The sequence below is a fragment of the Dendronephthya gigantea genome, unplaced genomic scaffold, assembly GCF_004324835.1.
Source record: "Dendronephthya gigantea isolate DGI-Jeju-01 unplaced genomic scaffold, DenGig_1.0 000319F, whole genome shotgun sequence".
Lineage (NCBI taxonomy): Eukaryota > Metazoa > Cnidaria > Anthozoa > Malacalcyonacea > Nephtheidae > Dendronephthya > Dendronephthya gigantea.
Window position 1 is genome coordinate 69135 of NW_021163329.1, and position 14178 is coordinate 83312.

At 37.9% G+C, this 14178-nt stretch overlaps 1 protein-coding gene across 1 annotated transcript in view; it reads left to right on the top strand.

The window, feature by feature from the left end:
• Positions 1-343: 343 nt before the first annotated feature.
• The window catches only part of LOC114541893 (telomerase reverse transcriptase-like), a 37389-nt gene continuing 23554 nt past the window's right edge, over positions 344-14178 (top strand). Inside the window, exons 1-8 of the mRNA XM_028561690.1 lie at positions 344-739; positions 3847-4151; positions 4747-5249; positions 6185-6485; positions 7300-7591; positions 8724-9089; positions 9660-9875; positions 10682-10850. Coding sequence (XP_028417491.1) covers positions 370-739; positions 3847-4151; positions 4747-5249; positions 6185-6485; positions 7300-7591; positions 8724-9089; positions 9660-9875; positions 10682-10850 — 2522 coding nt within the window. The 5' untranslated portion in view covers positions 344-369. The remainder of the gene's footprint in view (positions 740-3846; positions 4152-4746; positions 5250-6184; positions 6486-7299; positions 7592-8723; positions 9090-9659; positions 9876-10681; positions 10851-14178) is intronic.

Sequence of the window (14178 nt, forward strand, 5' to 3'; positions counted from 1 at the left end):
GGATTTTTCAGATGGGGTTTTTGTGTACACCTGTAGAGCACTTTAATTTTTAACATAGGGGGTCTATGCCCCCCCCCCTTGTGTGACGCATTTTATGGATCGCTCTATGATTGGCTGGATACCATCGTCTCGTGATACCCGTCAGCATCGACCACTAGTTAATTTGGACACGAGGGAATCGGAGATATTTTCCTTCGCTAGCAAAGCTGTTTGCTGCCGAATTTTAAAGCTGTGATTAAAGTAACTTTTTTTAAATATATTTTTTTGATGGATGTGATCAAAAAGCAATATGCGACAACGTGCTCCCTAATGGAGTTTGTGAGACTTCACATCAAGGAAATGCATATAAGCGAAGCCTTGCAGACGTTTATGTCGTCTAGCATTGTCGCTTGCGATGCAACAACAAATTTGCGCGTGGAGAAGTTTTGCACCAAAAAGGCAAGCACGATAGACGAGCTACTGTCCGTTCTTATCAGCTTGTCGACGGTGCAAGGCGAACCCCGAGACAACATGTTGACCATGGGGTACAAGCGCGGCACATACGTCCGACCTGTAGGTGACCATCCATTCTACCAAAATAGCATGGCTGTCTTCGTTCAGTCGGCTATTTTTGAAGCGTTACACGAGCTCATTGGAAGCGATCTGATGCTCCACTTGATGAAGAATTTAAGCTTATTCATCAAGGAAGGCTCGTGCTTCATGCAGGTCACAGGGAAACCGATCAACGAAGTTCTAAAAGGTATGGAGTATTTTGCGTTTCTATTTTTAAATAAGACTCTATTGTTAGAAAGAATTAAGATCGTTTCAAATGCAATACAATGATCAATACACTTGAATTTTGATGTAGGCTTTATCAATACTGAATAGGCTTTGTTAAAACAATGCGGAAGTGTTTTCTGAAGCATGAAAAGCCTGGTTTTCTTTTCTTTTATAACGGAAAAAACGTTTTGATTTAATAAATACATGCAAAAGACTGCAGAAAGATTATTCTTTTAAAATTTATTTTGTCTTTCTTACCCTTATGTTATTCAAGCCTTGTGCTATTGTTAATGCTTGTGTTTTTGCCTTTTTTATCCATCCTCAAAGCAGCTTGGACAAAAGAAACACATTATTTAAAGCATACAAAATGTTGAAAAGAATCAGATTTTGTCAATTCTATAGCCAAATATTCAAGTTCAATACAAAATATGATCCAATGCCACAGGTGTAACCTGTCACATGCTCTAATTAGGCTTACCTTCCTCATTGAAAATCTCATTCAGTATTACTTTGTTCCTCCTGATTCAAGAGTGCTTAAATGCTTGCTATGGTTCTTTTTTTTAATAGATCTTTTATGCTTAATTTCCCAACAAATAGCTTTGCTTGTTATTATTATTCTCACTTGTCATTATGAATTGCCAGCCATACACTTCAAACAACATTGTGTTTGCATAAAACCAAGCTTTTACCCAAAACCAAACTTCTAAAGCTTAGGTGCAATGTTGGATATAAAAGGAGTCGTCCTCCCTGGTCAAGGCTTTCCTCTAATATCTCCTGTTAACACTTTGAAAGAATTGCCGAATGATAGTAAAAACATTTTACTTGAATGGTTGATCATTTCAAAATGGAAAAGAATTTACTGTGCTAAAATATTTCTATGTAAATAGTTTGATGTTCCATGAAAGTACATATTTATTATTTAATGCGTAAGATGTGGGTTCAGTCATTCATAAGGTCTTATACTGATATCTTTAATATAGATGAGAGTATACTATTTTTAAACTTTGGTCTATTCACTGTTTGTGCTAAGTGCCTTTCAAACAACCAGCCCCTTCTGTAACTTTTGCTTCGGTTAGGGGCTATGGCATATCTGACTGCTATACAAAGCTGTCATCTGGAAATTAGGGTCAAACCTGACAAAAATAAATTAGGTTTTTTCAAGTTTGTCTCATAGAGTCACAGTCAGCTTCATATATGTCAGTTTGTGCTCAAATTGCTCAAGCCTGTTCAATGTAAATAACATTTTTGATATTGTTTGAATTTTTAACTATAATGACCTGTGCAAATCACTGAGTTGTTGGCTAAGGAAGATATTTTGAATTTCCCTTCCACATTTGCCAAGTCCTGGGGCAAATTATTTCATCAACATGGCGGCATGTGAATATACGATTTCAATTTAAATTTTGTGTGCAAATATGTTGAGTCATTCAGACTTACTATGTAGCTTTCAAAGATTCCTTCTGTACGTTGGAGGTAATAAAAACAGTCTCTAAGGTAGTTCCCTATTCTCTTTGAATAAACCAATTGAATACTATTTCACAACAATTTTTTGTGCTTAGAATGGCAATGCAAGCTGTATATTCTGGATTTCTGAGGGGAGTTTAATGTTTATGCAAGCTAGACAAGGTTAAATAGGCTGATTGACTTATATAACTTCAAGATTTATGTAAGAAAAAAAGTGAAGGGATTTGCCACTAATGATTTTAGCCAAGACATGTTTTGTCCAAGAAAATATTTTGTCACTTTAATCAGCCAGATTATACTCAGGCACTTTAATATTGTGATGGACCTACTCACTGGACCTACTCTGAAAATTAGCTTGAGCAGGGTCATAAACAAACCTGCAATCTTTAGTTTGCTAAACGTTCTAGGTCCCCAAGTTAAAATTAACCTGACCATGGTGCTATACATGTTTTAATTTACACATATTGTATAGAATTACAGTCTTGCTTGATGTATTTTGTTAATGGTGCATGTGATAGATGTGTTTGCATTTTCAATAATGATATTTTCCAAACTCCAGCTAGTTGCTGCAAATTAATAGACCTATCTTTTCTGGAATGATATGATCAGCTTATTTAGCAATATCACTTGATGATTACCACAGTGGTGTACTCCATTATTATCCAAACAGTATATATAGGTCAACTTTCTAACAGCTGGGGTGCATCCAGTGTGGTTTCATACTTTGGTGTGGGTGGGGAGGGTTAAGGTTAGGCCTGTCAACAGGTTGATTTGGCTACTTTTTAGTGTTTAATGTGGCTCAATTACAGCAGTGTATGGCTGGTGTTTATTAGATTTTTATGTTTGGTGGTCACAAGTTTGAAAAGTGTATAACCGTGACTGACTTGTGTATGTATATATATATATATATATATATATATATATATATATATATATATATATATATATATATATATATATATATATATATATGTATATATATGTATATATATGTATATATATGTATATATATATATATATATATATATATATATATATATATATATATATATATATATATATATATATATATATATATATAGAAATATATATATATATATATATATATATATATATATAAGTAGAAATTCTAGTTTGGAAATATTGGTGAATTTTATGCACTATAAGATCTGACTGGAACCAGTTTTCAAAAATTTGCAACGACATTTTCCTCTGGTAGGAATCAACCTGGTGCCCTGGGATTCTGGTGCAGTGCTCTATATATTTTAAGCTACACTGTGAGGCCATAAACTTCATGTTTTTACTCATGTATATATAATCAACGCATGTGTGTATAATCAAATTCTTGTATATATAATCAAAACATGTGTGTATATTTAATAGGATCACCCATGCCATTAACCATTGACTATTGTCGAAATTCGAACTGTCGTTTTAATCCTAGCTTTGATATTATTAAGTTTAATGAACTCTGAATTTCTAGGGGACAGTATTATAAAACATCTTCATATTTTTTGAAAATTTGTCTAAAATTCCTGTTCACCTACTTACCTGTAAACACTTTCTATGTATTTATTACAAGAATTGTTCTCTCAATAAAAAAATTACCCTCTATTTCAACAGATGTGAAGAAACCTTCCATAGATGGGAAAGAGTTGGTGAGCCGCAAAATAACTGGTGTTGTTGGTCATGATAAACGTTGGTGTTTTCCAGTGGACCATGTTATGGAGAAGTCGCCATGTAGCACCATTGGGGCCCGTGCTTTGATGAAGGAGATATTCACCAGTGACCAAACATCAAAATACCTTGAAGAGTCTGTTGAAGATTTTGTGTTGTTCCTGCGAAGACACAAGTCCTGCCCATTTAAGAAGCTGTTAGTTAACATTTGCCCAGAATCCAAGAGCCTCGAAAGTGTTCCATTCCATCAGGTAATTTTTAAAATGTGTGCATAGACTTTTCAGGAATAGATTCTTGGTAGTTATGGGAGGAGGGGGGGTGCTGGGCATAGGTTGTGGTACAGCTGTCGGGAATGTTAGGTGCCACCTATATAGTCAGGCTGTAGGCACTGAATTTTTACACCCCCCTGTAATTTGAACTGATACCTAAAATTGCACCCATGCCCCCCTCTAGACTAGGCTATGGGGTTGCACCCCCCTTACCAGTAAATTTATCACCATATTGTAACCAGGTCTTACAGAGAAATATAGGTCACATGTGCCTTCTTTTTGTGGATACTGTTTTTTCTCATCTTTTCCTAGGACCTTCATAATTTGCCCTTTCAAACACCCCCTCCGCCAGCCCTTGCTTATAACCTGTTTACATCCTGCTTGAAGCCTTATGGGAGAGGGGGGGGAACCCCATCCATAACAACCCAATCACTTCATGTACCATCAGACTTTTCTCGCACTGGAGGGCCCAGTGGCTACCAGTAAAAGTGGTTCACTTCACCCTTGGCCAACACAGATCTTTAATGCTATAATATCTAATGTGTGAATGAGGGACAAAAATTTCTATCGCTCCTAGTTGAAACTCTTCACTCGTGCTGTGTTGAAACGGGCTGTACCGATGAAGCTGTGGGGCTGTCGAAAAAACCTGAGCGCCTTTGATTCCAGCGTCGAGCGATATTTGTCCTTGCGAAAAGGTGAAAACATGTCTGTTCATAACGTGATGAATGGAATTCGTGTCAGCGAATGCGGCTTTGTCAAGCTGCCCGCCCGTAAAACTGGTCACCGCATCCCACAGTCATTGTCCCTCAAACGCGAGGATTTGGTAAGGAAATTCTTCGTGTGGTTAATGAACTGCTATGTCGTGCCCTTGTTGAGAAATTGCTTCACGATCACCGAGTCTGTGCCTACGCGTAATCGCCTTCTCTATTACCGAAGAGGCGATTGGGACAACGCCCAAACTAGCGCTGTTCAGGAGTTGAGAAAAACTATGCTGCTACCTCTGCCCCAGACTGAGGCTGAAAAGCGTGTCGCATCGAGAAGGAGCCTCAAGGCGCCTTTGCGTTTTATTCCTAAGGCAAGGTGAGCATTGGTTCGTTTTAAATGTTGATATAGCTACGGCTGATTTATTAAAGGCTGATTCGATAATTGAAGCTTTATAATTACCATATCGTCATTTATATAGCATTTTACCCACTTTAAATAAATTGCAGAATTGTCTACACTTCAAATCTCCGGCACTTGCCAAGCATGCGCGCTGAAAAAGTGGGTGCACTAGTACCAGCTCTGTATCTAATATTTACTCTGTGCTATACACGCCTAAAAATTCTGAGCCTGCGGTTATCAGCATGGAGCAATGTTGTGCTGCCATTATTGTTCACACTTGTCAACAACATTGAACAATATTGTGGGAAATGAATCTGGTTTGACAATATGTTCGTTATTGATAACAACTCTGAACAATGTGGGCACCACAACACTGTTCATATCAATATTGCATCAACCTGATCGTTTTTTAGGCGTTTAGTGGTCTTCGTCTTGTGATGAATTCCCTCGTACTTTATTTATATTTACTATAGTGGTCTACGCCCTGTGATGAACTCTCTCATACTTCATGTACATTTACTGTAGTGGTCTTCGCCTGTGATGAACTCTCTCATACACGCGTAAAAACGCTCAGGTTGATGCAAGTTGATATAAACAGGATGGAGCAATGTTGTGCTGCCCATATTGTTCAGAGTTGTTATCAACATTGAACAGTATTGTTGACACTGAATCGGGTGTAACAATATTGTTCAATATTGATTACAACTCGGAACAATGCGGGCAGCACAACATTGCTCCATCCTGTTCATATCAACTTGCATCAACCTGAGCGTTTTTAGGCGTGTACTTTATTTACATTTATTATAGAGGTGTACGCCCTATATTGAACTCCCTCGTACTTCATGGACATTTACTATAGTGGTGAACGGCCTGTGATGAACTCTCTCATACTTCATGTACTTTTACTATAGTGGTGTACGCCCTGTGATGAACATGACAGCGAAGGTGAATCCTCCTGAAGGATATCCTCACGAGGAGCGTTCAGTAAACGAGATGCTGACTTTCGTCGATAGTGTGCTCACGTACGAATGTCGACGATGCCCGGAACTGTTGGGCGGCTGCGTGATGGATTATGGCGAGATCTTCAGGAAGCTCTCAGCATTCAAGGAATCACATCGTTCCGAGCAAAGACCATTGATTGTCGTACGCTTGGATTTCTCCAAGTGCTATGATAGGTTTGACCAGAAGAAAATGATGGAGATCCTCAAGGAGGTATGCTGGTCAAACATTCCTAACGCCTGTTTACACTTGCAATTTTTGCTGCGATTTTCGTCTTTTGATAGATGTGACAGAGTAAATTAGTTACGGTTGTTCAAATAAAAGCTATTGTATGTCAGAGTATTCGTAACTAATTACTCGTTCACATCTATCAAAAAAGAAAATCAGGCATGGCAGCAAAACTGGTAAGTGTGAATGAGCCTAAATTATAGCATTACCGTGCGATTTCACGAATTTCCAAAACACCAAACCTGCTTCTAAAAGATGATTTTGAAAATTTACGATATTTTGTGTGTACTAATAAAAAGATTAGTGGAAATTTTGTAATTTCCTATGAAATTTCTATTTCCAGCAGGTGAACTTTGTGATGACTGGAGCGATAACTGCCGGTCACTTGGATGCACTTTTCAAGCTTAATTGAAGACCAGTTCTATTTTGTTATTGTCCGCGCGATTGTGATCCGACAATTGAAATGAACAGGATCTGGTTCCTGAACTCGTCTTCAAAGATGACGGCCGTGTTATTGTTCCAGTTTACACAGAGTTTACTGGTTGTAACGGCGGTTTTCCACTAGGAAGAATTTTTCGCCCGAATGAAATTTTTTGTCTGATATTCTTTTCAATCAAGAGAATTCAACCGTAGCGGATTCCCTTCACCGGTCAAAATTGAAAAGAAAATCGAGCGAAAAATTTCGCCTAATGGAAAACCGCCTTAACACCTCGATGAACTGGCTTTTGTTGACGCGTGATTACCAGGCTGTAAAAAACACGCGGTTTTAGTAATATATATTTTTGTTATCACTGTGTAGGTTATCAAGGAAGATGAATACAACATCCGCAAGTTCATTGAAATGAAAACGAATCTGAACAACAACATCGTCTATAAGCACAAGAAGCCAGCCGCTCCAATAGAAGATAACAGATCTTTCCCAGTCTTTCTTAAGGAAAATATATCCGATGAGAAAATGAAGAACACTGTGGCCGTCGACAAAATGTTCTATAACAGCGTCCCCCGCGCTAAAATAATTGAAGATCTTTGGAAACACATCAGGGGGAATGTTGTACAACTGTCAAGTTCCCAATATTTTCTGCAGAAATGTGGTGAGTTTTCAATGCTTTTCTTATCTGGGATGGATATCCAGGGATGTTTTGTAGTGGGGGTAGGAAATCAGCTGCCGGGCATAGGGTATAGAGTATAAAACCACAAGCTGCCAGAAATATTAGAATGCATGTTTTAAAGATTGTGAATATAAGGTGCTACATAGATTCTCAAGGCTTCAAAAAGACTTTAAAGAGTCTGATGTTTTTATTTGAGATGCATGAAAAAGATGCTTGGACTTACCTGTCCTGAAATTACGGTGGATTCAAAGTTGAAGAAAATTCACCCAGACTATTGCGTCGTGCATATCAGACATATATTTATAAAATAACATGTATTTTACGTGTTTTCTGATTGGTCGAAGCCCGTGTTTGGATCAGGCCATCCAAACACGGAAATATAATCAAGGAAATCAAACTTGGAACACTACCTTGTTGTTGTGGTTGTGTTGTAAAACAATTACTTAATGGTTTCCCGTGTTTTCATGGCCCGGGGGAGGTTGTATAATAGACTAAATCACTTTTAACTGTGGTTAAGGATAGAATTGGTCAATCAGAGTTGTGCATTTCTGAGTTAACTAGGATTTAACCTAGGCGAAATGTAGTTTAGGGGCTGTTTACATGAGCCCGGTTACCGGAGATTCAACGAAGCGTGAGATGATTTTGAGGTATTGAAATAAGAAGATAACATGATCCTGGCAGTCATATAATCACCACAACAATAGAACGTGCTTGTTTGGTGTCATAATGTCTTATTTCAGTACTTCAATGTCCTCTCATGCTTCGTTGAATCTCGGGTAACCGGGCTCATGTAAACAGCCCCTAAAAGATTACAATACAACGGGCCCCAGATCCAAACACTTGGGAATGTTGCGTGTTTCGCGCGCTTTTCGTAACTCTCGCAACATTCCCGCGTGTTTGGATCAGGCCATCTAAACACTGACACCATAAAGTAATTGTTTCATCCAAAATGGCGAAGCTGGACTTGTTGTTGATAAAAATTTGTGAAGTGATTTAGTAATCACAAACAAGACAAAATCTTTACTTCCATTTAAGTTCATGTTGCATGGCAACGGGAAGTTCAACTAAAACTGAATGTCTAATCCATCAAAATATCTGCTCAATTTTATTCCAGGTATAGCGCAGGGTTCAAAGATTGCGCCCACTTTGTGTCATCTTTACTTGGGTCATATGGAGCGCACAAAAGTCCCGGATGTCTTCTCGGACCCGGACACTCTTCTGATGCGCTGGATCGACGACCCTCTCCTGTTGACGTACGACCAGCAGTTAGCGAAGCGCTACCTCACGGCGATGCTCGAGGAGGATCCGATCTACAAGTGCAAGATCAACGTAGAAAAATGTCTTGTAAATTTTGACGCGGTCACGTCGACTGGTGAGCCAATCAAGAAACTATCTGATGAAGAAACATCGATACCATGGTGTAGTCTCTTTATAAACATCGCTACTTTTGATGTGCGATTCGATTACTCTCGCTGTGAAAGTAAGTGGTGAAAGTTAATAAGTCATGCAGATCTAGTTTTAAACGTATCCGGTGAAATATATGATCCTCTCTAAGTCATTCAATTTGATAAAAGTGTATAAAATAAGTCAGACCTAGTTGGATAGGGTATGCGATGAAATATACGAGCTTCTCTAAGGACTGCTTTCAAATGTCGCGTTTTAGGAACGTAGTCGTACACGCCCTAAGAAGCTTAAAACCTTCTAAGTTGTTGTATACTTCATTTTTTGCGAGGAAAATCACGCGAAATCATCAAAAGAATCCAACCCTGTGCATCTATTCAATCGTTGATTTTATAAGTATGGTTTAAATTATTTTAAACTTTTACGTGCGTATACGTACAGGTACTTAAAAAAAGTGATATATACATTGATAAATGTGTATAAAATAAGTCAGCCTGTCCTTGCTATCAACGCATGAGAAACAACATTTCTAGCTGAAGCCTACAATGCATTGTCAAATAAATAGTTATAAGAGGCCAGAGGGAACTCTTGTGTGAATTATTGTTTGAAGATTATTTGTTTGTTATAAAATGACGCTTTTTCTATATAGGTTTCGAAGACATAAAAAACAGTTTAAAATATGACACGTCCAGGAAGCCAGGAGAAAACATGTTCAAGTGTTTGAAGTTTGCCTTACAAACGAAACTTCACCAATTATTCCTTGATCCTAAAATCAATTGCGTACGAACAATTGAAACGAATGTCCGTGAATGCTTCACATATTTTATTAGAAGAATGGATGCAATGGTGTCGGAATTACCACCAGGTAGGTCGTGGGTTTTTTTGGGAACCAGTATTTAGAGTAGACATTAAATTGTGAAGTTCAATCTTGGTCATGCGAAATGGGGAGGAATTTTTTAACGTTTGAAATAATCACTATCCTCTGGATAACTGTGTCCATCTTTCAAACAAGCAGCCCTTGATGTTCGAATATCCATTTTGACCATTAGTGACTCCACTTATTCACATTTATCAAGAGGTCGAATGTACTCTCGGTTGCCTTTAAGAGATAGTGAAATATGATAAAGACCTCTTTTGAGAGTATCCATTTTAAGCATCAGTAACTTATCCACTAAAGACCATGTTACACGATTTTTCTTGCATCTTGCAATGCAATTCTACTTTTGGGAGATGTATATTTGGGAACAATGAAACTTTTGCGTTTATTACACTTCGTGCACTTTACTTCCGCAAGACTCTTCACTGATATACATCTTTTAGAAGTGGAATTATTACATTGCAAATTAGAAGAAAAATTGCACCGTGTAACATGGCCTTAACTTATTCAGTAACTTATTCACATCTATCTTGATGCTCGAATATACTTTATTGCGAAAATCCCGTTTACACTTCTGATTTTTGCTGCTATTTTCTTTTTTCGATGGATGTGGACGAGTGAATTAGTTGCGGATGTTCAAATTAGAGCTCTTATACATCTGAGCATTCGTAAATATCCACTCGTTCACATCTACCAAAAGAAGAAAATCGGACATAAAATCCTTAAGAGATAGTTGCTAGAGATAATAAAAAGAGACATGGAGACCTCTTGACAGTATCCATTTGTATATTTAGCGACTCAGGCCCATCGTAACCCGGAGTTTTTCCTGAGAAGCATGGATGAGATTTTTGAGACATATTACCAGCTGGCGAGCAGATTCTTACCCCACGACATTACTCGAGAGAAAGTGCATTCCTTGTTCTATCAAGCTGTCCTGGAATTCATCAAACGGAAGACTGTGAGGTATGGTCGACTGATTGATATGGTGAAGGGTAAGCTGAAAAGATTATGATTGTTCTGTTTTGTACGATCGGGTTGAGGTAACCTGCTGACTTCATTGTGTCATGAATCGAAATGTTGCTTTCACAAAGCAAATACAAATATAGAGCAGATATATAGAAGTATTGCTTACCAAAAATCGTCCACTACAGTCTGCTTCATCCGTATATGAATCTTCACGCAGGTGGTTTCATCCGTATAGGAATTCCTTTACGGATGAAACAGAATGTAGTGGACGATTTTCGGTAGGCAATACTTCTATATATACTTCTATATATAAAGCTATTAAAAAATGACAGACCAACCTTTGCACCTTCGCACTATGTGTTGAACTGTCAACATCTGAAAACAATCTTTTTCTCGTTGAGAAAAGGACTATGCAAAAATAAAAAATTGCAACTTATTAACGTTATTTAAGCTCTTTCGGGTTGTCTGTAAATGAGATAATATCTGAGCCGGTGCGGAGCACTGTGTGAGGGTACTAATTCCGCCCGGAGATTAGGGATTATACCCGGAACCCGGGAGAACATAGCGGAATCCAAAGTTGTCCAAATTTTATGTCATGGACGTTGGACGTTCAATGGTCGTGATACATGTGCGCACGCGCAAAATTTGAACGAGTAAAGATTGGTAATTAACAACTTACTCGATGAAAAACGTGATTTTAATTGTCATTTTGCAAACTATTTCTTTCAAAAAAATGTTTCGTAAACAGGATATGAAATGTGGAATCAAATAAAATTTAAATATTCAACGAGACTTACCTGTAAGGTGAAGTTGGATTTTAATTCTACAAGTCATCAGGCAGGGAGCGAAGGAGTTGTACGATCGGAATTGATACGAGATAGTGCCAACTATTCACCGAGAACCAAACTTCGTTGCCGAGCTTTTCGCTCCACTATAATTGATTATTTATTCATTGATGCATGATTTTCGGGAGGGTGTACAACTCCTTCACTCCCTGGCTGATGACTTGTAGAATTTAAATCCAACTTCACCTTATTGAATTTTTAACTTCTACTGCGATCGGAATTGATACGAGATTTCAAAGCTCCCAGGGAGCAAAATCATAGACTAAGTAAGTACAAATTGTGTAAAAACACAACATTTATTGATTATAGACTATTTAGTAACACTGAGCCAAAATTGAAGGAGGATTGTTCAATCTCCTTGTGATAATAAGTTTGAAATGTCCTTTCATTTGACGCCAGCCAACTGCTTTAAGAATCGAAATATGTCAACGTTATTAGATGCCAGATGAGAGGTGGAGGCTGCTCTTGTGCTGTGTGTTTTACGTTTTTGAGTATTCACCCTTGCATTTCTTAAGAATTCTTTGCACCAACGACCAATTGTCTCTGTAGATACAGGTCCGTGGGGTTTACAACTTTTTACAATTTGGTTTACGTTTCTTTTCGGTCTGATTTAAATATTCTGTAATGTGTTGTACACTTGTGCTACACACAGTCTTTTGTCACAGCCTCGTATCCAGGCGCATTTTATGAAAAGCATAAAGGCTGCCTTCAGCGTAATATAGAGATCTGCCGCTAAGATGTGCGAGCGCGCAGGGGTGCTTGGGGAGGACGCGGCAAATGAAGCGCCTGGCAGAATGGGCAACAAATACGGCGGAAGATTTATTCTTATTCATAGTGCATAATACTGTAGATGCAAATGAGCAAATAACCGTACTCGATGAAATTGAAAGGCCTATCCACCGAGCGATACATTTGGGAAAGATTTTTTGTCCAAATGATCACTGCGTCGATAGCAGCGGTGTTATTCATCATTTTCGAATATTAAGGCACAAACAGGAATTTACGAGCGATGAAAGAAGAGAATCTACTCGAATATGCAATGATTTACATCAGATTTTATAGGTTGCACCTATCTTCATCTGTTTGACTTCTTTATTAATTCGTTTTTCTGGGGGGGGGGGTATGTTATCGTAACACCTCCAGAAACATTAAGCAGTTTGACTTTGACCTGGTACGTTTTTATCAATGCTGAGTTTAATTTGAAAAATCGTTGCAATTACACATTATGGTCTTTTGCAAGTTCATTAGCCAGTTCAATGTTTCCATCATCTAATGCAGTAATAGGCCGTTGTTTTTCTCAAGTAATTATCATTCTGCTTTACCGAAATATTATGTCACATCGTACTTTAAGCTGTCTACCCTAAAAATGGCATTTCCAGAGTATGTTTTAAATCTTTAATTTTTGAGAGAAAAAATTGCCTGAAATGAATGAAAGTTGTTTTTTTTACAAAGAACAGGTCTTAAGACATACAAAAAATATATTTCATAAACTTTGCAAATATCAGGGGGGGGGTGTACTGCCCCCGAAAGCCAGATAACTTGAATATTCTAGTCTGTTTAAAATGCTAAAACTCAGAGCCAATTTAAAATACTAGCATGAAGTTTGGCATACATATACAACATCTATCAAACTTATCTTTTTGATTAGACACTGCGTTACGATGGTAATCTTCCTGTGATTTTAGGACTAACTCGCCCTTTTTCATTGTCATGACGCGTCCATTGTCAACGTGGCTGTAATATTTACGAATTCAAGGCTAAAAAAACCAGGTTGAATTAACAGATTTCTAACACTGAGCTAATATATCCTATGTCTTAAATATGTTTTCTTACCTGACACTTTTCCATACAAATCAAACAACATCTCGGCCACTCTTTAAGTCGTTCTCCTCTTTCACCGCTTTCCACTTATGGAAAGTTTTGAAGAGGCAAACCTTTGTAGTATTTCTCGTTGCGAAATACTCTTTCCTCTTTGATGTTTTCTTTTTTCACCGGCAGAAAACTCGAAGATTGAACTCGAAGGTTGTAACTCCTGTAAGTCCGCCATCTTACTCGAGTAAGAAGAAGACTGTGATTGGGTCAATGTTTTTCGTCTTTCATAGTGTCCTCCTTTGTAGGCTGAGTTGTAGTGGATGTACAAGTATTTCACGGTAGAAGTCCTCTATAAATGCCTTCAAGTCCGAAATTTGGAATGCTTTCCAACCCCGCAGCGCTTCAAAAGGCAGCTTGCGGTTCTTTTTTGCACATGTCATTCATTAATTTTTGTTCAGCCAGTCTGTTGCTTTTCTGAACACTATCCTAATTTTTTCGCAAAGTCATGAAAATGCGCCGCAAATATAAAATGTTTTGGGGGTTTTGAGGAAGTTGCTTGCATATTGTGCTTGAACTAACGTTGCGCTCAACTGAGTGCGTGAGGATTTTTATATTTTCCCGGTGTAAACAAGTACAAAAAAACTCGTTTTAAGGCCCGTTCACACGAT